This window comes from Nymphalis io, chromosome 17 (assembly GCF_905147045.1).
Source record: "Nymphalis io chromosome 17, ilAglIoxx1.1, whole genome shotgun sequence".
In the NCBI taxonomy this organism is placed as follows: domain Eukaryota; kingdom Metazoa; phylum Arthropoda; class Insecta; order Lepidoptera; family Nymphalidae; genus Nymphalis; species Nymphalis io.
The window spans coordinates 2,917,095-2,944,932 of NC_065904.1; the positions used below are offsets into that span (position 1 = coordinate 2,917,095).

The following is a 27,838-nucleotide window of genomic DNA, read 5'->3' on the forward strand; positions in this document are numbered from 1 at the left end:
AAACAGTTAAAGCAGTAGAAGTTGTGTGTGTATATTGAATAAATTAATTTAAAAAACGAATATGGGTTATACAATAAGAGTAATAGAATACAATTTTTTTTTTAATATCATAATAAAACCGACTTTTTGGACAAAATTCGGGCACCGTTTAATATAGAAATTTTCAACATTTCTTAGTTAGTTTAATGTATGTATAAGTTAGAGCTAACTTTGGTAATTCCACACTTCGTTTACCATCCATCACAGTTAACGTTATAGATTAATTAACCGTCCGTGGTTAGAGCTTTAACAAGACTTGTATTTACCACGGCGTTCAATTTAATCGACACTCCGATGCTACTAATAGAACAAGAAATGTATACCCCCATAAATAACACTTTCTACTAATATTATAAATGCGAAAGTAGGTCTGTTACGCTTTCACGGTAGACCACTGAACTGATTTTGATGAAACTTGGCCTGAAGCTAGCTTAAAACTTTTACTGGTGGTAGAGCTAGTCTGGGTAAGTACCACCCACTCATTAGATATTCTACCGCTAAAAAGCAGTGCTTGGTATTGTTGTGTTCCGGTTTGAAGGGTGAGTGAGCCAGTGTAATTACAGGCACAAATGACATAACATCTTAGTTCCCAAGGTTGGTGGCGCATTGGTGATGTAAGCGATGGTTAACATTTCTTACAATGCCAATGTCTATAGGCGTTGGTTACCACTTACCATCAGGAGGCCCATATGCTCGTCCGCCTTTCAATGCTATAAAAAGAAACCCAAGAAGAACATAGGCTACATTTTACCTAACACCTGCAATACTGATTCGTATCTCACTTTTGAAATGTTTCAAAGCGACTAACCGTGATACTATTTTTATCCGTATATCCTTTTAACGTTATAATTATTATAATCAATGTTGTATATCACGTTCTAAGATTGTCTTCTGCAGTGAGCATCAAGTTAATTCTTATGTAATAACTTTTACTAAAAATAATAGTTACAGTAAGGAAAGAACACTCGCCAGCGTCACGGTAGCATGCGAAAGCGATCCCGTAGCGCTCCTCGTCAAGACGGAAAGGGTACCGCTGGTTTTTTAGTGGGTATTCCGATGTTCGGGGCGCACTCGGCGCCTTAGACACCGGCGAGCCCCACATACCCCCCCCCCACTGTTCCCGTGGGGGAAACGCAGTAACGCGTTATTCCAGCGATAAAAAACAGGCAAGAACACTCGAAACTCAATGCAGAAAACTTTCGTGAAATGTCAGAAAGTAATATGCGACATTGACCATAATAATTATAACATTTTAAGAATACACGCATTAAAATAGTATATCATTATAAGTTGGTTGTCGAAATTTCATAGGTGAGTAATTAAGTGAGCTCTTATGAAATAAACTGCTGTAGTAAAAAAGGCACTGTATTTACATGCACATGATATTTTTATAACATCCTAAAATCCATTGCTAATGATGTGTGGGCTGGATTATATTGCCTCCAGTATATATATAAAAGCCGAGATGGCCCAGAGGTAAGAACGCGTGAATTTTAACCGATGATCGTGGGTTCAAACCCGGGCAAGCAACACTGAATTTTCATGTGCTTAATTTGTTATTATAATTCATCTCGTGCTATACACGTGCTATATACGTGAGGAAACCTGCATGTGTTTAATTTCACTGAATTCTGCCACATGTGTATTCCACCAAACCGCATTGGAGTAGTGTGATGGAATAAGCTCCTTACCTTCTCCTCAAAAAGAAAGAGGAGGCCTTAGCCCAGCAGTGGGACATTTACAGGCTGTTAGTGTATATATATATATATATAAATAAATAAGTTTAAAGGAACACCTTCATACAGACGAAGTTTTTCTTTAGTATAGTTAAGTTTTTCTTAGTTATATCCTAGAAAGAAAATAAAAAAGATATAATGCGAGTGCGTTGAAAAGGTCCTTTATGGTACTAATAATCTTACATTATCCGTTTTTAATATGCTAGCATAATTTTACTTTCAAAATGAGTTGCATATAAATAGGTTCGTTAGTAAGTTAGTGTTAAATATTAATCTTGATATAATGGCGGTTTTTAAAAAAATATAAAAACTATAGAATTATACTAGTTTTTTATTGTATTTCGACACAAATTATTCATTACGTAATTACAAAGATATTATTATATATTAAATCCCAAAAGAGTGGCTAAAAGAAATTTAATTTCGCGCATGCCGTCCTCTTAAAAGAAACCGGCCACGGCAGCTACTCTTAAAAAAATCGACCACACGCAATATTAATCGCTACAAAAAGCTATTATAATTACTTAATAACAATTGTATAATATTAACGGATTTGAAATTGATTCAAAATCATCACTATACTGGTGGTAAGGCTTTGTGCAAGCTCGTCTGGGTAGGTACCACCCACTCATCAGATATTCTTCCCCAAACAGTAGTACTTGGTATTTTTGTTCCGGTTTAAAGGGTGAGTGAGCCACTGTAATTACAGGCACGAGGGACAAAGCATCTTAGCCAAGGTTGGTGGCGCATTGACGAAGTAAGCGATGGTTAACATTTGTTACAATGCCAATGTCTATGGGCGCTGGTGACCACTTACTTTCAGGTGGCCCATATGCTCGCCCGCCTACCTATACTATATAAAAAAAAAATATTAGGCATTTTATCTTTAAAACTTGTTTGCTTTTTAAGGTTAAATATTTCGTTATTTTTTTTTTGTTTAATATAAATAAATATCTTACAAAAACCTCTAATAGTCATTCTGGGAGCAATTCTAGCTGGAAAAATATAATTAAATTGGAGAGAAAAATACAATTGTAGCCGCGGTAGGTTTGTTATTTATATAATTATACTAATTCTCACAGTTCTAACGGAATTATATACTCGTAATATACATTTGTACTTTCTCTCCTTCTAACTTAATACAAGATCATATGTGTTAAAAGAGACAATATATGTCATTGATATATCTATAAATGTAATAAAGTTACAACCAGATTTGTAATAATTACAAATATAACATCTTTGTTCCAAGATTTGGTACTACAATCAACAGCGTAAAATGACCTCTCATCACTATGTGGTCCACTAGACAATCTGTATTTGAGTTTCAAATTAATAAAAAAAAAACTATGCAGCAATAAATTCAATCTTCAATTTGTTTCCCGCAAATCTTATGTAAATAGAGAAAGGCTTCGTATTCTAGAAGATCGAACCATGTGTTTGTCTTGTCTATTTTGAAAGCCTGAACACACAGCGGTGATTCAAGATTAACGAGCTCGGAAACTGTGTTATATCTTATTCATGACGTAGTTATTCATAGGGTGAAGTTCGTTTCGATTACTCCAAAATTATATGAATAAATATTTTATGGTACAGGCATTGATGTATTTTCCTCAGGGCAACATTGACGATCGTCATGTTAACAAGTCCCGGAGCAATTCATCGTCTCAAATATTTTTGCTATTCGTTACTGGGGCGACCGAGCATTTTTAAAAATTAAAATATGTAACATAATTGTTTTCACATGTAAAACTAACTTTTATGCCTACTTTCGTATGGTGCCTAATTCAGTATTGTTTATCTCTTATGAACTTATATATAAAACTGGACATTCTGTTATGAACAATCTTCTAACCTCTAAGAGATCACAGGCAACAACCTCAATCATAATATATTAAGGTCAATACCCCGAGTTAGGTTCTAGAAATGGCTTGATATAATTAGGTTTAATATGAAAGCTGATTGATTTAACCCAGAACACACTTCATGGTTGAAATTGGTCAATTACTGCGAAGCTTGGTATACGCCCGGGACATGTGACAAATATATGTACTCAAATGAAAATTTTAATTTGCTTTTATAAAAACATTTGATACGTCATTTACAGTATCAAATTAAACTGGTATGCAATGTATAAATGCATACTATTTATCTTGCATGAAATATCAACGAATACAAACTTCACCTAAATAGACTTGTATAAAGTAATATCTTATTTACAAATGTTAACATAAGACTTCAATTTATTGATAGGTGGTTAAACATTTAGTTATTGCAATATTGTGGTGATAACTTTGATATTCTATATAAAAACATGGTGAGGTTTGAATACAAATTTCTCTTATTGGTCTCACTACTAACATATAACAAGATAAGTTTTTCACTTACTTTTAAATCTATTTATTGTATACTAAATTTTATTTTATTTCTTCACAGACATTTTACTAAATGATATATAGAATTTAATTATCAACTAAATAATGTGAAGACTTTTTAATATATTGTTTAATACAAAAAAAGTGACATATATACTACTCAAATCAAGACGCACGAAAGCGCGTCAAGACAAGTTTAAATCTTAAAACGGCTTTTTGTACTAGCTATTTTAAACCCTCAAAAATGTATGATTTCTTTGATATATGAAAATATAGACTGAGATACTTAACAATGACGACTGTGGCTAGAAGCTGTTTTTAATTCTTGATATTCTTAAAATTATAATAATGTTGATATTTATCATAACAATACCATGATGTTATTTCCAACAGAAAATAAAATTGTCTTCATTCTTTTGTGCTCATTTTGGGCGCAATGAAGTTTTCTGCACATCTGCACATTCCTTTAGGAATTGAAGAATTATTCATCTGAGGTCTTGAGAGAGTTACAAAATAAAATAAAGTCTAGAATTCTTTCTCAAATTAATATTGAAGTATATGTATGTATATATATATACTTCACTTCGTATGACGTGGTTTTCTTTAGCTTAATTTTTTTATGACTTGTTTGATGTGGTTATGATTATCAATAAAAACGCGTTTTTATATGGCATCTCCACTTTGTTTTTTTAATAATGTCTTGTCCGGACCGTTTTGGGCACGGCGGTCAATCTCAAGAAAGATTAGCCAACTGCACAGAAAATGCACCTTCCCTAACTGTCATAATCCGATGGGACGGCAAATCCGAGACGAACGGAAATAGTTCAGGCGCGGGACCAACGGCTGTATGTGCTTTTCGAGGCACGGAACTGTACACGCTTCCAATTTTAAAACTCCAGGCTACTACTGAGAATTTTCAACAGAAAAACCAAATAACTTTTTATTGATCCGACTTGGGATTATTTTTTTAATAACATGGAGAGGAACTAATTTAGACATAATTTTATTTTTATGATGTTACCTTTAACCTTTAACGAAGATGTTATGTCCCTGGTGCCTGTAGTTACTCTGGCTCACTCATCCTTCAAAGAGGAACGCATCAAGACTGCGCATTGCTATTTAGTGGTAGAATATCTAATGAGTGGGTAGTCCCTATCCAGACGGGCTTGCACAAGCTTGCACAACGAAGGGAGATTCAGCCCTAAACTGTTACAACGTTTTTTTTAAAAACTGTTAAATAACCCTGTCTCGCCCAATTAACTATCTAGGCTATTATTGTTATTAAAATTTATTTAAATGATAAGTCGTGTATGAAGCAGAGTTTTATTCAGGCACTATTTTTTTCTTTCTTATGAATACGCTTCATGTGTTATAAAAGTGTTAACAATTGTGTCTGTAACTTTGTCCGACGTATCCGGCTGTTCATTTATAGTCGTATTCTGAAATTAAAACTTTTCTATTTATTGTCGAAATTAAATTATGTTTTTTGTAGCTTAACAGCTTTTTTTCTGAAGAGAGCTTATAATATGCGGTCGCACATTCCAAGATCGCAATAAAATTTAATCGGTTATATTATCTATTGTAAAAAATTAAATATTACTTTGTTAAAGGCGTTCCTATACCATTCACCCGATTGAGTTCGAACTTTGCACAGCTCTTGTAGATATTTACGTGAAAGTTTTTGGCAACGTAAATAACATATGGCGCGCAAGCTGTGTCGGATACATACAAAAACGAGTTTATATAGACATTAGCTTGTATTAAATACTATTTATGGATAAAGTTACTTCTTTCTTGGCAATTGGTCTAAGAGTATCCGCATATATTTTCCAGAACATGGTAACGTGATTCCGGTTCGGTCTTCGCTTCTGGAAAACGTGACCTAAACACCACGTGTCAGCTGACGAACGTGATACTATTCCTGTAGGACACAAGCTTGTTAATATGTTGTTGTTGTCTATTGATGTTAAGATGGTTATGCAAATAGAATCTGACTTAAGAGGTCGCAAATTCAAATCTTGTCAAGCTTTGATTAACACTCCAATTGATTAGATAATGTTCATAATTAATTAATTTTTTTCTTTTGCTCGAAGTAAATATAACCTTCATGTGTCATAAAAAATCTTACATCGGTAGGTATTTTTTTTTTTTATAGAATAGGAAGGTGGACGAGCATATGGGCCACCTGATGGTAAGTGGTCACCAAACGCCCTTAGACATTGGCATTGTAAGAAATGTCAACCATCACTTATAGTCAATGCGCCACCAACCTTGGGAACTAAGATTTTATGTCCCTTGTGCCTGTAATTACACTGGCTCACTCACCCTTCAAACCGGAACACAACAATATCAAGTACTGCTATTTTGCGGTAGAATATCTGATCTGATGTTAACAACAGCCTTAAGGTGATATATACTATTTTGGTGCGTGTATTCATGAAATGTTACAACTATTATGGTCAATGTCGCGTATCAATTTCTGTTAATTCACGAACATTTTCTGCGGTGAGTTTCGAGTTTGTTCTTAAAGAACTTAGGTCACCAGTTGCACCAAAACAGCAATGAAATATTTATGAAATTTCTATTATTTATTAATGATCTCTATAATTAATAACCAGACATAGTTGTTACGTTGTCGAGATAAAAAAATGTTCCTAGTTTGAGTTCTTTTACTTATTCGATAGCGTTGACGTAAACTGCGATTTCTATAGAATTAAAACAGCGCCATCTAGTGACGATAATCGGATTTGCAAAAAGTTAAAATGAACGCTATCGAATATATAAACCAAAGCAGTGAACAAACAGGATAGAATAACTTCATACCTACAATAGTAGCTATCGTGAGCTTGTCAAGCAGTTCACTCATTAACTCGGATTTTTCCGTATTGACCGGATAATTTTGCTGAAAATAAAATGCTTATAAAAACTCGTTAATTTAAATATAGAATTTAATATATGTCAGTTGTAATAGAAAATTAGTTTTAGCTAGTTATTAATGTTAGCTTTTCTTGAATTAAAAGCGACTAATTTGCCATTTCGAATATCTATTATAATTGATATAAAACTATAAAGTATTTTTTTCAAAACATTAATGTAATACTAAAAAAATAAGGCACTGTCAATCTCTTTCTAAAAAAATAATAATAATTAAGACGGTATTTGAAAATGAATAAAAAAGGTCACAAGCCTAATGAAAACTCTCATCTTGAGTACTTTAAGTATAATGAAAAACTTAATTTAAATTTCGAAAAGATGAACTAAGTCACGAAATTTTAAATTTGTTTTAATTAAATCCTAATAAGTAATTAATTCATTAAATAGTTTTAAAAATTATAATTAAATGTTTTTCTCTTACTTTTTTACTCTTTGAATCGTTTCTTTAATCTCTCTTGGAAAAAAAATTTAAATAACTTGTCTTTAAATACTTTATTAGAAAAAATACTTTATATTAAAATATATTTAAGGCTTTATTATTATTGGACGATAGAGAAAAACATCGTAAGGAACTCATGACTCAATATGTACATACATAACTACATACAGCAACTTTCATTCAAAAAGTGTAGTGATAAGTACTCTAAAACCTTTACGCTAAAAAGATATTTGGTGTAGACCAACATTGAAATATTTATGGACTGTATATACGTTTGTATATACAGCTCCAAACCTTCTCCTCAAAAAGAGGAGAGGAGGCCTTTAGCCCAGCAGTGGGACATTCACAGGCTGTTACAGTTACAGTATATACGTTTGTATAAAAATATTATGCAAGTCATCTCCATCATATTGTACTTAATATTATATCACATAGCTAATTACACGCGGGAATTGTAAGGCGAAGGTAACGACACGTAACTCATCAAATTATGATAAGCCTAGGGATTAGAAGTGGCCTTGAATTATATAACATATTGACATACATAAAACTAACTAACAGCTATGTATTCCAGTATGGAGTTTGTCGGAACGTCCTGTTTCCACATCGTGAGGCGTCTCAGAGCTTCGTATATCATATCTGGATTTATCTGCATTATAAGAGTATAGCTTTACAAATTAGATTAGTAAATAAAAATATGAGGCACAAAACATAAGAGCTGAGATGGCCCAGTGGTTAGAACGCGTGATTCTTAAGCCATGTGTTTAAACTCGGTTCATAGTCTTTTCTTCAAAAGGCCTCCTGTATTTAGCCCAGCAGTAGTATTTACCAAGCTGTAACTTTATTTTTTCTACTTTTAAATAGAGTACGTGATAACGGTTTGATCTGTCAACATTAACTATAATATATCACTGGCTTGAAAAAGAAATATAAAAATAATTGTTGAAAGAAACTCGAGTGAATTTTCTAAATCTTTTAAGTACTTCATTATTAGGTGAAAGATATATATCTATATGTATATGTATATATATTTTTAAATCTCAATCTCAAATTGTACGATATTAAAAATTTTAACAAACTCAGCAATTAAACAATTCACGTTTGAATGTAGGTTTATAACAAAGACAAATAACACTTTGATTCAAAGCGGCTTTTGAATAATCTTGTGCCAAAATGTGCAGGAAATCCTTACGATGTTTTTTTTTGCCTTACCGTCGAAAACGAAATCAATTCTAAACAAAAATTCATCATATGAAAAAAGCGATTGTGAGGTAAAATTATTAATAATTAAATTATTAATATTAAATTATTAATATTAAATTAAAGATAATTAGCACATTCAATCTTAGTAATAATTGATTTGTAGTAATTAAAGTGGGACCGAAGTTTGCTATTTACACAAGTTATAGGAAAAGTTTCCTGACGTTCGAAGTCTTGCAAATCTTTGAACTGAAACGAAGTTCCAATTAAAAGAACACAAAAAAATATCGCATCATCAACCCAATTATTTCGCTTTTATTTTAATTAACCCATAATTTCATTTCTGCTTTCCCACTGGGTTTATCTGGCCTATCTTGACTTTCAGGATAAATTCTAAGACTAATAATGAGAATTATTTATGAAAACGAAAGTCACATTTTCTTTTATAGACGCCCACATAATCCCTCGTTGAATGCCAAGCACTAAGGAGCTATAAAACCCAGGCGATAATAAAATATTTTTATTAAAATCATCACGTCATTATTTATTTATACGTTGACAAATTTATTTATAGAAATAAGAAGTATTTATTGCTTTGACAAATAAAATATTATATTTTAATAGGCTAACATTTTTTTACTTTTATCTAGCTCATTATGTTAGAGTAGCCCAGCAGTGGGACATTAACAGCCTGTTAATGTCCCAGTGCTGGGTTAAGGCCTCTCCCTTTTCAGGAGAAGGTTTGGAGCTTATTCCACCACGGTTTGTTTTCCTTCACCGTCAAGAACGAGATGAATTATAAACACAAATTAAGCACATGAAAATTCAGTAGCGCTTTCCCGGGTTGAACCTACGATCATCGGTTAAGATTTACGCGTCCTAATCACTAGGCCATCTCGGCTATATATATTAATTATGATGGTAATTAATATTATATAATTAATATAACTAATTAATATATAATTTCTATTAACGTTAGAACCTTTCAAAAGTAACCACTAACGGTATTACTTGTAAACGTAGTTTATCAGGTGATTAGATAAACAATGCTGTGTCTTATTTGACGGGCTAGTTGGCGTGGTTGGTAGATGACATGCCTTTCACGCCGAAGGTTGTGGGTTCGATTCCCACCCAGGACAGACATTTGTGTGCATGAACATCAATAATGACAGAAAGAACGAAATCAGTGTTTAACTAAGCCACTAAGCAACGTCTATAAGTAATGCATATTTCTAAAAGAAATAATAACGCTTTTGCACACTCGTTCTTCATCTCATTCATCTTAGTATCATATATTTACAAAAAACTTTTGTGCAATGAAGTTATTCTGTTATTATTTTAAAACTGGTAACACTTGCTTTTATCCGTCTATATCTTATCTTTTCGATTTGAATAGTTACCAATCAATCAAACAAGATATATAGTATATAATTTTATAAGGCTATAGACTATTTTTTTATAAGTAAAAAAACACGAAATACGCGAGCCAGAGTTTGAATATTCGCTTTCATTGCGATAATTCTAAATGGAAAGTTTATAGTATTTAAATATATTTCAGAGCGTTTTAAATGTATTTTCGACGGTTAAATGAAATGTTACTCGCGACAACTCCAGTCACATTAGTTCTAGCAGGATTATTACAAATTGTTTCATAGTTTCAGAAAACAACGGTAGTAAATAACTACTGCTGGCCTGACATCATCTTTTGACTTAAAAAGAATAATTGTCATCTGTTTAGAAAATAAAATAAAGTCAAAAATTTAAACCATTTACCGCTGAGTTTTCATGTACTTAATTTGTGTTTATAATTCATCTTATGTTCAACGGCGAGGAAAAAACCCATCCAGAAATTATAAAATAGCACACATAATTTTAAATGGCATTCTGTTCTTACCCACCTTGATGAAAATTAACGTGGTGCAAATAATAAATATCAACAATAATGAAGCACATAAAACAAACTTAATTATATAACAAAAGTATGAACACAAATATTTGTAAAAACGAGAAAAAAGTACTCAACTTATGGATTAAACTAAATAAAAGAATAATGTCGTAAAGAGTCAACTTACAGGTTGTAGCGTCAATGCTTTTAATCTTGTACTTTAAAGATTTTGAGTGATCATTTTACTTGCGTCAATGTAATTCCTAAATCCATTTTGTATTCATCAAGTTAAATATTTTAATAATTAACCTCGCAATATGACATGGCTGTTTGTGGCGGATTTTCACTGGGCAAAGAATTACTTGAGACGAACAAAGGCGACAACATCTTACTGCGAGATCCGACTTGAGTTCCTTCTTCATAATGAAACGGAGAAAACAATAGTTAAAATTTCATTTAAAACTGATACTAGGAAACTTAGTAATTGGATTATGTCATTCAGTACGTTTCGTTGGACTTTATCAAAGAAACGTCTAATTTAAAACTTTTATTGCTTTACGTTATTTCTGATCCTGTTTCTGTTATTCAACCTCGTTTTACTTTTAATTCGTGAACTATACGAATATTTATATTTCAAAATAATTATTATGATAAAAGCGAACTCTGTTAATCCCGTTTGACGCGATTAGCTTCGATCAACAAAAGTATATTTAGTGATCAAGGCCTTACTACTCATATAGCTTATATTTTTAAATTCAAAGGTTAATATGCCAAGTCTCTTCGACTGATTACTAATTAAAAAATAAGACGAATATTTAAAACAACAAATAAGTTGGATGAAAATTGAGGGCTGCGTTGAGGATCTCACGTCATGTGAAAGCTAATTGTAACAGATAATGCTAATTAAACAGTTTAAATGAATAAGTTAATCTAATATTATTTACTTTAAATTAGTAAATGAAATATAAGGAACTTAAACTTTGTTTTTTTTTAACTGTTATTAGGAGTTTGTGCAATGATAATAATAAATAATTTATTTGAGTTTGAGTATGCTTTCCATAATACCCCATATAGATTTTTTTCTGACCTGATAGTCTTCTTGTTTGTTCCTTTTCTTTATCTTTATTACGTTTTACAAGTCGGTTATATCTACGAATATCATGTCCGTTTCTATTATACTTCTTCCTTAATTCGTAATTGTACCTAATAACACATGATCGATATTTTGTTAACGTAAATAAAAAAGTAAGACGAGCAAAAACAAATTTATTTAATTCAACATCACAAATTATAACAAACAATACAATATTCTGCAATCCACTACCTTCTTAGACAACATCGATGCCCACAACGATCACATCCAGGTGTTTGAAAGCCGCTCGATGACAATCGCGTGAAAATAGTCGAGACGGATATGTTTCTCTTCTTCCTATCTTCCTTGGGTTTGGGCTTACGTTTAAGTGGTTTGCGTTGACGTTTGACGGGAGGAAGACGTTCCTTCTTTTTAATTCTTCCTGCCAATCGCTTCATTTTCTTCTTCTTCCCTGTAGCTTTTGGATTTCCCTTTAAAATTGAAGCTGCTTGTAGCTCTTGTCCCGTTCTTGCCATATCTATGTCAGTTATTTCTGAGTAAGTATCAGATTCTGACATGTCTCTATTTATTCTTTGATCATCTTGGTTATCATTATATTCATCTTCTACGGAATTATTACTCTGACTAGCTTTCTTACTTGTTGAAGGCTCGTTTGGATTATCTTTCGTACTATCATCTTCCATGCCCAATGTTTTTCTGATATAACTGATAATTTTGTATCGTTTTAAATAAAGTTATCGATGAAAATTTCTATAAACGATCTGTCATAAAAATAGACAGTGATTAGTTTTTTCTTTTTTTGTTTTATTTGCCACCTCGTAAAGGCACTAAAGAGGATACACTTCCTTCGAAGAGAGTTTTAATAGTTTGACATAAAATATAATTTATTATGAATAGCATTCGCAAAGAAATTTTCAAGCAGTCTACGTTAAGCACACCTATTACCTAGATGAATGTTCTATGTGCAAACAAATTAACTTGAAAGGCGGGGAAAATTTAATTTATTTTCTACTCATGATTCCAAAATGGTGTTTCTGTTACATTAGTAAAGTTTTGTTTCTTTCTATAAAGTAATTTCTTAAAATGTATGTTCTATGCTGCACGAATGGGTGTTGGTGGTCAAACATGTGACTGATATCATCTGGGATATGCAGGTTTCCTCAGGATGTTTTCCTTTACCGCTGAATACAAGATTATTTATAATAAAATGTAAGCTAGGTGATCCTTAGTTCATTTGAAACAGCGAACTTCGGTTGAAACTTATGTATTCTATTCGTTGATAATTAATGAATACGTAAAAAAATATGTCATTGTTTTTTTTTTTAATTTATCTTTTGGTGTATTATAAACGTGAAACTTAATCCATCTGTTACGTTTTCACCGCTCTACTTTACGGATTTTGATGAAATTTGGTTTGAAGCAAGCTTGAACCCAAAGTAAGGACATAGGCTACCTTTTTTACCTGATATCTGGTCTCATCTTTTTTAATCGCGGATTAACTATCAATTTAATGAAAACTAGTTTTTAATATAAATTATTAAAAGAAAACCGACCTTCTTCCTTAACCATTTGATAGTTACTGGTGGTAGGGCTTTGTGCAAGCTCGTCTGGGTAGGTACCACCCACTCATCAGATATTCTACCGCAAAACAGCAATACTTGATATTGCCAGTGTAATTACAGGCACAAGGGACATAAAATCTTAGTTCCCAAGGTTGGTGCGCATTGGCTATAAGCGATGGTTGACATTTCTTACAATGCCAATGTCTAAGGGCGTTTGGTGACCACTTACCATCAGGTGGCCCATATGCTCGTCCACCTTAATATTCTATAAAAAAAAAGTCTTATTATCAATTTTTTTATTCAATTCATAACTTTGTGTCAACAGATGTTGGTGCGGTCTCAGTAAGACTGCTCATGGAGCGAACATTCAAACAGCTGGCCCTGGCGACGCCTGGGTACCGACTCGGCACACCCAGGCTGCTCCAACTGATGCGTATGGCACCATTGAGTTTCAGGGAGGTCCGCACCCGACCAAAGCACAGGTACGCGATGTTTATACTCACACGATTAAGAACCCTGACGTAAAAAGAGGGGTGTTATAGGTTTAAAGTGTTTTTCTTGGATATGTGTGTCTGTCTGTGTTCTTTTGGATCAGATTATTTAAATTTTATAATTATATATTTTTAATAAATAATATTACTGAATGACTGATTATGTAATGATAGATTTTTTCGATATTGTTGTAAAAACACACATATTTACTTATTTTTTTTAATTAAAAAATACATACATATTTTTAGAAACACTAACTAGTAGATTTTTGAATATGCAATTTCAACATTATCTTCTATCGGAGATTATATCATTATATGCTAATAAAAATAACTGAGTTTCTTAAAATCGACATTCACTAGAGATGGTTATTTCTCTTACAACATTCCAGTTAATTGGTTATTAAAAGTAAGTTTGTTTGTTTGTTTGAGTAGTTAAGACGTGAAAGCGTGATAAGTTTTACGATGATCATGACATCTTGCATAAACGCTATCAGAGGTACAGAAAAGGACTCCCCCTCCCTCACACGCAGAGGAAAACGCGGACTGAATTGAGTAAATTATATATTAATTAATTTAATATTGGTTCATACAGTACGTGCGACTATCCCACGACACTCGGCCGGACTTGATAGTCCAGTTACTTACGAGGGAATGGGCTCTGGACAGACCGAAGCTTCTCATAACGATACAAGGTGGAAAAGCTAACTTCGATCTTCAGCCTAAACTCAAGAAAGTACTTAGAAAAGGATTGCTTAAAGCTGCGAAGACAACTGGAGCTTGGATATTTACAGGAGGGACCAATACAGGTATATTTGTGAAAAATCCTTCTAGCATTCGATTGACATATGTTGAAAAAGGCTATAACTTTATAGCCTTTATTAACATATAAGTGTGGAGCAATAAAGTTTATTCAAACAATCTGTCAAACTATACTCGTATTTAGTGAATGATTTAATCAGATGTACTAAACAAACAAGCATCATCCGAATGTTTGCAGGTCACAATAACATACCTTAAACAAATTAAATTATATTTAATTATATCTATAATTTAAGGCCGGTTGGCGTGGTTGGTAGATACTTGCCTTTCACGGCGGTTGTGGGTCCGATTCCCACCCAGGACATTTGTGTGCATGAACATGTCTGTTTGTCCTGAGTCTGGGTGTAATTATCTATATAAGTATTTAATTACAAAAGAAAAGTAGTATATCAGTTGTCTGGTTTCCATAGTACAAGGTCTGCTTAGTTTGGGAACATATATAACTATTCTACTTATGTATATCCACTATAATTTCACTTGACTGACTGCCTCGTTAGTCTAGTGGCTTGATATTAGGCCGCAGACTCGGAGATCCTGGGTTTGATTCCTAGGTCGGGCCAATAAAAATTTTTGGGTTTTTCTGTCAGAAATTTCTCAGTAGCAGCCCGGAGTCTGGAAGTTGAAAGTGTGTTCACTCCCGTGACACGGAAAGCACGTAAAGCCGTTGGTCCTGTGCCTGAACTCTTTCCGGTCGTGTCGTATTACCGTCCCATCGGATTATGAGAGTTAGGGAATAGAGAGTGCATCTTTTAGTTATGATATAGTTTTCCAAAATCTTCGTAGTTGCCGCCGTGGCCGAAATCGGTCTGGAGGACATTCGGTTTATAGACATTTATTTCTCATAAAGAATACAAAAAATTCACTTAAAATGAGAAATATACAATTTTTTACGTTAATTTAAGTTAAAAATAAAGATAGTGTCTCGGATACAGTAAATTAAAGTAGTTAACAATATTAAAAAAGATGTAGGTAGTATTAGAAAAGTAATAATTACGCATGCTATAAAAACTTACAATGCAACGCATAGCGGTGAGACCACATTAACTGATATTGTAGATCGATTCAATTTCAGAATTCTTAGGATCTTTTTTGTGGTGACTCCAAGCAATATTTCTATTAAATATACTACTTATTACAGCCCTATTTATCCAGTCTTCTCTTGGTTTGTTTAGAACTTTTATTTTTATAGTTTTATTTTCTTTAATTTTAGTTATGATATAGTTTTCCAAAATCTCATAAATGCATTGTTCATTTACAATTGGAGTGTCCTTGACTGATTTGTATAGGGCTTCATAATTAGTTGCTAAGTATTCGCGTTTGTCTCTTTTCATTTGTTGTTTTGTCATTTTAATATCTAAATATATCTGTTTGTGGTCCGATAAAGGCGTGTCTAATACAGCCATGTGAAAGATGTTTTCTGGTATATTAGTCAAAACGTGATCTATAATGGATTTTTTGGTTACAGTATCTCGTGTACAGTAATCTTCACTTAAATTGTTTAAAATATGAAAGCCGGTTTAGAATTGCCATTGAATTGAAAGCCAGAATAGAATTGTAATCCTTTGTATTCCGGTCACCCTCATCTAATAGGTTGATATTAAAATCACCGAAGATTAAACTTCTACGTTTTATAGTTAGCTGTTGCTCATAGGTTTCTAAAAAATCACTGATATTTGTGTTCGGTGGCTTGTATATAACAGCAATGTTTAAGGCATATTTATTTAAGTATATCCAGAGAAATTATTATTATAATTTCACTTTCAAAGATATTAAAAGCGACATATTTTCACAGATTATTTAGATCCAAAAAAATGATGTCGTGTCACTTAAATATCAAACTATTATTTTATCCTTCTGCCATTATAATCGGCTATGAGTATCTTGTGAAAAGTAGTTGCTTAGATATACCCTTTATGAATGTATTATATGTAGTGTAAAATTACTTTATTCAACAAGTAACCGTTTTTATTTTTGAAAGAATATTTTCCTGCAAAAGAGTCAAAATGTAATCACATCTATTATCAGTCAAACTTGGCGCTTGAAGCGCTGAACAGTGCCAAGTTTTATATCTTCGTTTCCGTATACTGCGACTCGCCAAGCGTAATTAACGATGAATGTAATTGTCTTTTTCATAATGAGTATTCTAGCTGCTTATATTCTTTCTGATGATAGTCGGCTTATCGATTTCGTTCAACAGAGACTAGCCAACTGAGCACAAAGCACACACTTGTGTACTATAATAACCTGCGCAGGTGCACTCCTTAATCCCTCACTATCATAATCCGATGGGACGATAATTGTAAAATAGAAGCAAATTGCTTAGCGCGGTAGTGTAATCATAAGGTCAAATATCTAAAAATGATTGCAACATATAACTGAAATTGTAAACGTGAGAACCAGCGCGTTTTAATAAAATAAACATAGTGAGTAAATGAAAGTACATTAATTACATTAACTTCAAAATTTTACTAATGAAATATATTCATTTTAAATCATAAATATGAATTTTGTCATAAGTATTTTGTCGAAGTTGCACAATCACCAATCACAGCGCTACTTTCACAGCAAATTTATCATGCCATGAATCATTGTCATATGATGCAATTTATTAATTTATTGCTTAAAAAAGTTGCTAGCTAAGATATATTTGTGTGATAAGCGCTTACATGAATAACACCAGATTTTTGTACCACAGCCAGTAAAGACAAGGCAAGGGAAGATTGTCATCATCCAATCGTAGTCTGCCAATATAATTTTTCTTAGAAAAAAACTGTCTATAAATAACAGGATAGGGGCAAGCGAATGTCGTTAATATTATATTTATTAAAGTAGTTTAACATTTTAACAGGTGTCACGCGCCAAGTTGGAGATGCACTACAGTTGGAGCGTTCTCAACGAGCAGGTCGAGTTGTCAGTATAGGAATAGCACCATGGGGTATCGTGGAGGGCGCCAACGAGCTCATAGGAAGGGGTCGCGACGTGCCCTATCATGCGATAGCTTCTCCAAGGTAACTATTTTATAAATCACTATCATATTACCGCATTTTTTTATCTATACAAACTATAACATGAATGCTATTGAAGATGACTCCTACTTCGCAAGTCGATAAAAGTGTATCGCTTCCTATGGGAAGCGGTATTAGATTTCTATAAAAAACTTATGCTATTTTTATACTGGTCAAAAATATCAATAGATTTTTTTGGTTATAAGTAATTATATATTGATACATTTAAAAAACGAATCTGTATGTTCAGATGACATACAATTATGTCCTAATTAAAATAATTGTGGCCATCATTAGTTGGATTATAAAATAAATATTTTTTCTTATTATTATAAAAATATATATAAAACGTTTAATATAGGTAAGAATTATATAAAAAGATACAGAATAATAAACTGATCTAAAGTAAATACTAAATATATAATTATTCTAAGATAAATTGTCAATCATATTTTGCTGATAATTTCGTCGTAAATAATGTATTTACATTAAAATGAATGTAATTGCTCGTTATTTAGAGTACTGGCCGATGCGTTTAATGAAACCACAAACCACTTTTGTATAACGCATTGATAACAACAGCTATCGTTGATTCGATCTAATCGGAAATATATGCGGAATTTGTTTAATTGCAATCAAATACATGTACATTTATATACCTACATAAAATATTTCTTTACATATATATAATATACGTATCATATATCCCTCGCCCATCTGGGGGCGCATACACTTGTCGGGAGTGCGGCCGAAGGATCCTCTCTCGCATTGGTCTCTTCAGTCATGAACGCAAGTGCCTTCGCGATGCCGCTTAAATCATCTGTCAAAGATGCGGAGGCCTATATATATATAATATCATATAATGGATATAACATCGTGGTTATCGAGAAGCTGACTAAATGAAATACTTAAATGAAATGTTACATAAATCTATACGAATAACCTAGCTAAACCATTGAACTTATTTTGATAAAATTTAGTGTGAAGCAAACTTGCAACTCAAGGAAGGCCATAGGCTTTTTTTGCTTGCCCCTCCCCCTAAGAGGCGGGCTAAGCCGCGGGCGAAAACTAGTGTATTATATATATGTAATAGAACAAGTAAGTGAAAGTAATAAACATAAGAATTATTATAATATAAGAAATATAATAAACAGATTATTAACGAAACGAAATGAATCAAAAAAAGTAATAATACAAACGGATACAAAGTCTGTGGGGACACTTATACTGTCGTCCTATTGTAATGTACGATACGCAAATGAACATTGTACCATTGTACTAATGGCGCTTCACATTAACCGATTGTTTCTGAAAAATCATTCCTATACGTATTTCTAACGTTACGACTAATATAAAATTACAATTACATTATTAATTAAATATAATTATAATAAATAATGTATGGAATAATTGCAGTGTAACATATAAAGTTATAATCAACTACAATATGTCATAGTAAGTCATCTACAATCTTTACTTCTATACTAATATTATAAATGCGAAAGTAACTGTCTGTATGTTTGTCTGTCTATCTATTACGCTTTCACGGCTAAATTACTAAACCGATTAGAATGAAATCGGTATAAGCTTTAACTTTTGGGCCGGTTGGCGTGGTTGGTAGATACTTGCCTTTCACGCCGAAGGTTGTGGGTTCGATTCCCACCCAGGACAGACATTTGTGTGCAGGAACATGTCTGTTTGTCCTGAGTCGGGGTGTAATTATCTATATAAGTATGTATTTACAAAAGAAAAGTAGTATATGTAGTATATCAGTTATCTGGTATCCATAGCACAAGCTTTGTACGAGCTTAATTTGGGATCAGATGGCCGTGTGTGAAAAATTTCCCAGGATATTATTATTATTATTATAACCCAATGGAAGGACCCTATAACCCTATCATGTGGACAAAGCCGCGGGCGAAAACTATTTCCATATATTGTAAGTAATCATAGTAAAATGTGAACATTTTGTGTTTCGGTGGCATTATTATTATAAGGAGCTCGTTTCAAAAAGATTCAACTCGTCGCAAATATTTAAGTTTTCTTCGTCACAAGTCGATCGCATTAAGATCACATTCTTTAGAACTGGTTGATACTTATGACTTCACATTTCACTTCACCACGTTATTGAACACAATATTGAAAATTATAAGTTTATTACAATTATATATACGTATTCGTATATACGTTCAACTGTAATAAATGAAGGTTTTTAAATATAACTAGCCGTGACCGCGGCTTCGCTCGCGTACAGTTCAGTTTGTGATTATAAGAGTACATACCAAAACGCCATAGGTACACAGTGGAAATTCCCCGCCTACGTACGAAGCGCTTTGATTCTACATTCATCATTCGCACTGCGAAACTGCTTTGCCTGAGTCCGTAATTCCTGATAGGTACAATGTTGGTGTCTTCAAATCCAGAGTAAACAGGTTTCTTATAGGCAAGCGTGCTACATCCTAGACCGTGTCGATGCTTAATATCAGGCAAGTCAACGGCTAAACGCTGACCATTTTATTGTTAAAAAAAATCATACAAACATAAAAAAGCAGAAATACCATTTTTTAGGTTGAAATATTATTATTACTATAATGTACATGTTACTTCTTTATTAAGTATCTTCCTAATGATGGAAATATTATCAAAATCGTTCCAGTAGTTTCAGAGTGTATCGATTACAAACAAAGAAATATTTTCTCTTTATAATATACCAGCGTCCCGCGGCTACGCCACCTTGTGAATGAGGGATAGGAGCTAGAAAGCCCATGTAAATAAAATGCATAAAATTTTGGATATTGTGTATAATCTTCATGAAATTTTATTTTGTTATTAATGGATTTGATCAGAGATAAAGTACAAAACGCTATTTACATAGTTATTGAATATAAACTTTTAGCACATGAAAGACTCAGTCGTGCTCGCCTATATTGAACCCGAGACCTTTTGCTAAGGTTTATTAATATAATATTTATGTTCTAAATTATTAAATATTAGAGTTTTATAAACCGAGATTTTCCGTCTCAGTCAGCTTGTGACCATAACAGATGTTATATGTATAAATAAAAATCGTAAACGAGGCACAATGAGTGTGATAAACAATTACTTTTACACCATATACTTGGTGGTAGGACTTTGATTTAGTCCGTCTGGGTTGATACTCCCCTCATCCCATATATACCGCCAAACAGAAATTCTTAGTATTGTTGTTCCAGTTGGAAATGGGAGTGAGCTAATCTTCACTCACAAGGGACGTAATATTTTAGCTCCCAAGGTTGCTGGCGCTTTCGCGATGTAAGGTATGGTGTATAATTTCTCCGTCGATAATGACTATGGGCGGTGACGAACACTTACTAGAGAAAGTAAACCATGGAAGAAGCTCTTCCTGGAGCCGAGTAACGGTGCTGTATCCATATAGACAATTATAGATAATACTTGCAATGTACATTGCATTATATATACTTTCTTTACAAACTTGACAGTATGAAAAAAAGGAACTAAATAAACAAGGACGCTAAGTCCGTGGATATTAAAATAAAATATAAAAATAAATATATGTCGGTAAAATTGAAAGGTATTAATCACGATTAAACCCCGAATGAATATAAAATGGACAATAAAGCTTTAAATGTGTGTAACAGTAGTTTACAATACGTCCTGTTTAAATGGATCGGGCGTTGTAATGACAGTGGTAGAGTTGAGACCATTCATTTGCGCCTGATACAACACGTCGTTAATCAACTTCTCGGCTAATATCCTCACGTTCGAAGGCAAACCACGGAGTTTCGCTGCAACGTTTATACCTAAAAGTTAACATGTTTAAATTAATACAGAATACCATAAGATCCTATGACTGAATAAAAATATTCATAAAGGACTTAATATTTATAAACAAATAGCTACTGAGCAAATTATAACCGTGTGGTATTTATATTTATATACAAAAGGCGTAATGATTCATTATCTACTAATCAAATTCAACACTTACAAAATAAAAGGTAGTTAGTAGCTGTGCAAAATAAAAGTAATAATAATAAAATTAAATATATATATATAATGAAACTATATATATGTGTGTGTATGTATATATATATAGAATAGGTCATATGGTGGCCCATATGCGGACGAGCATATAGGGCCCTCGGGTCCGCGATCTTACATCTAGCCACTAGACCAACGAGGCAGTCGATAACTTTTATAGTCAGATGAAATACCACTCTTACGCGTATCCCTTACGCGTCTCCGCAGGGCGCAGTAATAAATTGATATTAATATATATATGTACATATATACATGCACGTATATTTTGATTATAGTAGCTATTTGATCATATATTCTGAGTAAGTTCCGTAGGTAGGTCATCGTCGTTTACTTATGCATCCTCACGGAGAGCAAACGGTATTAGGCAGGAAATATAAAACGGGATGAGAGGACTTTTCAACGTTAAAACTACCGTGTATTTTTAAAGAAATATTATTATTGTCTGAAACGAAAAATATGGATCGAATTATATATTGTTTATATTATGATTATTTTCGTAATTACATTAATAATTGAATATAATGTTAGTTGATATGATTTTCCGAAATTTGAAAGTTTTAACATTTTTTTTTAAAGTTTCAGTGTTTAGAACAGTATATGTGCGTCACGTACATAAAGTAATAACCCGTAAATATCTCCACCCATCATGTACAGTTAGCATATTCCACCAGCAGTAAAACACTGCAGTAAAACACTGTTGTACTCGCCTAATTTAGGTCCGCGACCTTCGACTAAGTGTAGACCACGTGTTCTGTTTCATGTGCAATCTTCACTCTTAAATACGTCACGTATTCATTAAAAGATAATTAGTTTTAATGTAGAAAATTAATTGCGTTATAATAAACCAATTATCAATTACTAACTACGTTGGTCAAAGTGCGAATATTAACGATGATACATACCTAAAGAGTCCTTAATTCGAAAGCTTGTTGATATCTACATAAACGTTAATTTTCGTAATCCGCTTTGATAACAATTACCACTCGAAACATTTCCGATTACGGCTTGTCAATTGCCAATTAAAGCGGTTATAATGTTTTGATACGTAATTGTATCATTGTTTTTCATTCATACTTACTGGTGGTAGGGCTTTGTGCAAGCTCGTCTGGATAGGTACCACCCACTCATCAGGTATTCTACCGTAAAACAGCAGTACTTGGTATTGTTGTGTTCCGGTTTGAAGGGTGAGTGAGCCGGTGTAATTGCAGGCACAAGGAACATAAAATCTTAGTTCCCAAGGTTGGTGGCGTATTGGCTATGTAAGCGATGGTTGACATTTCTTACAATGCCAATGTCTAAGGGCGTTAGTGACTACTTATCATCTGGTAGCCCATATGCTCGTCCGCCTTCCTATACTATAAAAAAAGACGTTGGTAACAATTTATGAATTTGTATTCGGAACGTCCTGGAGGCGACCGTTTCATTCCCAATGTGTTCGATCGATTCTCTTAAAAATCGTTAGTTTTATAATATCCCCATAGTTATTTGCTTCATTGCTTTTTTGTTTAAGAGGCTCTAGTGTGGGTTGGTATTGCACCAAAGAACTGAACAAAGTTCCCATATATAAATAGTAAACAATTGCAATAAATTGTTATAAATATAAAAATATTTACAATGCTGCCTTCGGCTTACAACTTGCTCCCGCTTTGGCTCGCAGTAAGTACATAAATCAATGTTATCGTAGGTTTTATTTATTATTGTTTAAAATAAATAATAAATGTAAACACATGAAAACGAATGACTGTCTAAGTGCCATGTTATTTGTATCTTTAGGTTTATTTATGCTGTTTGCACAACAAAAAGAGAAAACAGTTAAACTATGAAGTATGCAAATACGGTCTTAAAATAACAGATATCTCGTAATATACTCTATATATCTATTATATATAAATGTATATGAAGATTTTCATAAATATGTTTGTATCTATTTGTTGTATATAAATAATTATGCCACCTTCCTCTTTATTACTTTATAGTAGTACATTTACATGCAATAAAGCAGTAATGCTCTTTAAAGATTGCGCACTTTGTATGTGAGTGTATTGTATATTGTGTACAATAAAGTATTTTTTTATTATTATGCATATTCAAATTTTTAAATATAGAAGTAACGAATTAACATTGGACGGTGTATTGTATCTTTCTATTATCAATAAATATTTAAATTAACCAATCCTGATTAACTATTTGCACAGTCAGTCCAAACTCACCAATCGCGTCGTATTCGTCATCGACCTCTGTGCAATGCCTTTTAGATTTATCCTCTTCAAATTCAAACGGTTTCGGAATGGGCGATACGTTGCCGCCTTCCATCAAATTTGTGGTTACTGTGTAATCAGAATAGTTTACTATTGGCGGCTGGAACGTTTCATCCGATTCCCTTGTTTCGATTTCATCTTCAGATTCCTAGAAAGTAAAAAGATTAACGTAGTAATATGAATCCTGTTAATGCCCAACTGCTGGGCTGAGGCCTTCTTTCTCTATGAGGAGATGGTTTGCATCACACTTGGTAAAATTTCAGTGAAATTAAACACATGCAGGTTTTCTTACGATGTTGTCCTTCATCGCTGTTATTTTAATAAATCCAAAAATCAATCGAAACCATTTATTCTCCCCAAAAATAATATTATTAATATATAAAACCCTAACATTAATAATAATAATAATATCCCTCGACATTTTTCACACACGGCCATCTGATCCCAAATTAAGCTTGTACAAAGCTTGTGCTATGGAAACCAGACAACTGATATACTACAAATACTACTTTTCTATTGTAAATACATACTTATATAGATAATTAAAATACCCAGACTCAGGACAAACAGACATGTTCATGCACACAAATGTCTGTCCTGGGTGGGAATCGAACCCACAACCTTCGGCGTGAAAGGCAAGTATACTACCAACCACGCCAACCGGCTCGTCAAGACATTGTTTATTCAAAAAGGTTCTTATAAGCGCTTTTGAATCTTGACGTTAAATAAGCCAGTTGAATGTAAAACTACCGCCGATAAGAAGTGTAGATTCTACCGAGAAGAACTGGCAGAAAATTCAGTAGTTACTAATGGTTACAAATTAAATTATAAAGCTACTAGCTGTCAGCCCCGACTTCGTACGAATAAAATAAGGATTTTATCCCGTGCATTTTTTAATCAATAAGATATAAACTTTCGCCAATCGATTTATTAGCCCACACAGTGCAGTGAACAAATAATAATAAATATGTTATGCATATAGATTATTTATTATAGGTCTTTATATATAAAACTTCCTCGTTTAATGGTTTTCCTTTTAGTGAAAACGATATCAAAATCCTTTGCGAGGCTTAGAAGAAGATAGCGGAAATACAGACAGAGGAATTCAGCAACTTTTTTTTTTTTCTATTTATAAAATGAAAACAACAAATAATGGTAATGTAACTTTCTGATTGGCTTAAACAATAATCCTATTGAATACATGGTATCATAATAGTAAATCTCGCTTTGATTTATATTAGGTTCTTAGTAGTTATTTGATACTAAAGTATGAACCGCAGGTTAATTACTATTGTGACCTTATTCTAATGCCATAATTCTATAATCCCCTTTGAATCAGATTTCGTGGTTAAAATTTTGTTTTAATTAGATTATAAAACGCCATGTGACTTTATACAATGTAAATAAATAAAACTAAATGTAACTGTAGGTACTCGTACTATATAATAATGTCCTCCAGACCGATTTTGGCCACGGCGGCCAATCTCAAGAGAGATTAGCCAACTACGCAGGAGATATTATAGTGCACAAGTGTGTGCGCAAACACAGGTGCATTCTCTATTCCCTTATTCTCATGATCCGATGGGACGGCAATCCGACACGACCGGAAAGAGTTCAGGCGCAGGACCAACGGCTTTACGTACTTTCCGAGGCACGGGAGTGTACACACTTCCAACTTCCAGACTCCGGGCTGCTACTGAGAATTTACTGACAGAAATACCCAATAACTTTTTATTGGCCCGACCTGGGAATTGAACCCAGGACCTCCGGGTCTGCGGCCTTACATCAAGCCACAAGACCAACGAGGCAGTCAACAACAGTACTCGAACTATAATGTATTGAAAGTAAGGGAATAGCGAGGGATTCTGTTTGTTCCATATGTGTATGTATATATTTCTTGACGGAAAAATATTTACAAATATTTATTAAAGTGTTATTTGTAATAAAGAAATATTATGCATTTAATATGCAAAAGAGATAAACCCTGAAATATCTGATAAATTTAGAAGCAATACTTTTAAAACTTCTCAACGAAATTATTCTAATATTGCTGAAATTAAGCTTTTTGTATGTAAAACCCATCATCATATAGATTGCTTTTTTATGTTGTGAAACTGAAAGCAATTTTACTCCGGATTTCGCAATATGATACGCGTTTTTATGATTTATCTAAAAATTAATGATCCGCATGAATTTACGGATATTGAAAATGATATTATCTTAATACAATCACATTTTCAATAGTTGTATATACGATGGATGGACAGTGCCTTTAAGTAAAGAATATGATACGTACGAATATTGTCATTATTTATTTTAGTACTTATTAATTAAACGCAATTTGACATGCATCATTCATAAGTTTTTTGTCGATATATATATTTCTTTTCTTATTTTTTAAACACGGTTCTTGAAACTTCTGCTCATGTACATTATACAAATTATCAATGTGCCGATGACGCAACGGGTACCTACTACATTACTATTTACTATTTTTAATAAGGGAGGTTTAAATTAATAAACTGATCTTGGCTATTTAAAAAAAAAATATTTTCGGTTTATTTTACACTTAGAACCTATAAATATACTTTCTGTGGTAGCTTTTAATTATTAATTATATTTTATCACCTGTGACGAAGGTCTTACTCGCCTTATCGGTCTAACTTAAGCAAAAGACACGTGTTCAGTATTGGTACCGTCGATACCCGAGGTATATAGCTTGAAAAAGGTTCCGCCCCTTAAATCAGACGCCCTTGATTCAAGCCTGCTCAACCCGCTGGTAAATCCGCTATTAACTTGAGCTAGATGCACATAAAACATGTCACCATGTTCTTTTCTAAAATTGTGAAAATTCGAAATAATTGTGCCTTAGTTAAAAATAATAACGGTAATTGTTCCAGATCAAAGCTAGCTGTTTTGAACAATAGACATGCTTACTTCCTACTCGTGGACAACGGCTCCGTCGGTCGGTACGGCGCTGAAATTGTTTTACGGCGCAAATTGGAGAAGTACATTGCAGCACAGAAGTTGCACCCTTGTGAGTATATATTTTAATTTTAAACAAATAAAAATACTTTTTTTTCATATCTCTTATTTTTTATCTAGAAATATATGATACTAGTATTCGCCCGCGAGTTAAGTTGGCGAACAGGTATTAGATATAAAAAGCCCCTGTCCTTCCTTGAGGTTTAATCTTGCTTCATACCAAATTTCATCAAATTCGTTTCAGTGGCTTAGCAGTTGAAGCTTAACATACAGACAGAGGTACTTTCGCATTTATAATATTAAAATAGATTAAAAGTTTGTTTTACCGAAATGACTGGTTCAGGTGATTCCTGCTTTTCTTTTAAGTTACTCTCTTCTTCGCCGAATACAAACGACAGCATGTCGTAGTACCACAGGTGAGGCGTATAAACCTCGTCGGGGCTCGTCGCCTGTAGTCGACTGTCTTGAATCTTTTTATACTCCCGTCGCACACACGCCCGTAGACTCTCGATCTTTCTCAAAACATGGACTCTTGTAGCTGATGAATCGTATTTCTGTACCAGCTCAGTCAATTTCGTTACAGCATCGTGTCGTTTCTTCTTATGTTTATACGTTAGGCATTTTCTATCCCATAAACAGTTTAATTCTCTGTACATCAAGATGAATTTCTTTAGCAATTTACGCGGGAATACGACGTTGCTGCTCTGCGCCATTTCGTTGCGTACGGCGAGCGGCGCGTCGCGCAGGTCACTGGACGTGTTGGGTGTCCCCCCCGTCTCTACCCGCGGGGCTCCCTTTCTCGCTGTACGATGTATTCCTTGCCAACATTATACCGGTCTCGCTCGATTCAATGCTCGTAATATCTTAACGCTTTGATCTCGAGTCGAAACGCTCATTTTGTTTTGTTCATACTTTCCATTACATTTCTCGTCAGTTTTTTTGTCAGACTTAAGAGATCGTATCGAGATTTTTGGTC

At 33.3% G+C, this 27,838-nt stretch overlaps 2 protein-coding genes across 9 annotated transcripts in view; one reads left to right on the forward strand and one right to left on the reverse strand.

Moving 5' to 3' along the window:
- Nucleotides 1-27,838, forward strand: part of LOC126774939 (transient receptor potential cation channel trpm) — a 269,678-nt gene that overhangs the window by 182,524 nt on the left and 59,316 nt on the right. For all 8 annotated transcript variants that reach the window (XM_050496600.1, XM_050496602.1, XM_050496605.1 and 5 more), the window contains 4 exons: nucleotides 13,589-13,745; nucleotides 14,350-14,563; nucleotides 17,425-17,584; nucleotides 26,778-26,914. In XM_050496600.1, coding sequence (XP_050352557.1) covers nucleotides 13,589-13,745; nucleotides 14,350-14,563; nucleotides 17,425-17,584; nucleotides 26,778-26,914 — 668 coding nt within the window. The remainder of the gene's footprint in view (nucleotides 1-13,588; nucleotides 13,746-14,349; nucleotides 14,564-17,424; nucleotides 17,585-26,777; nucleotides 26,915-27,838) is intronic.
- On the reverse strand, nucleotides 21,093-27,587 carry LOC126775018 (uncharacterized). Its single transcript, XM_050496735.1, has 3 exons — nucleotides 27,189-27,587; nucleotides 23,830-24,025; nucleotides 21,093-21,381 (listed from the first exon to the last, which is right to left on the reverse strand). Exons 1-3 carry the CDS (start codon nucleotides 27,573-27,575, stop codon nucleotides 21,224-21,226), a joined length of 741 nt encoding a protein of 246 aa, XP_050352692.1. The 5' UTR covers nucleotides 27,576-27,587; the 3' UTR covers nucleotides 21,093-21,223.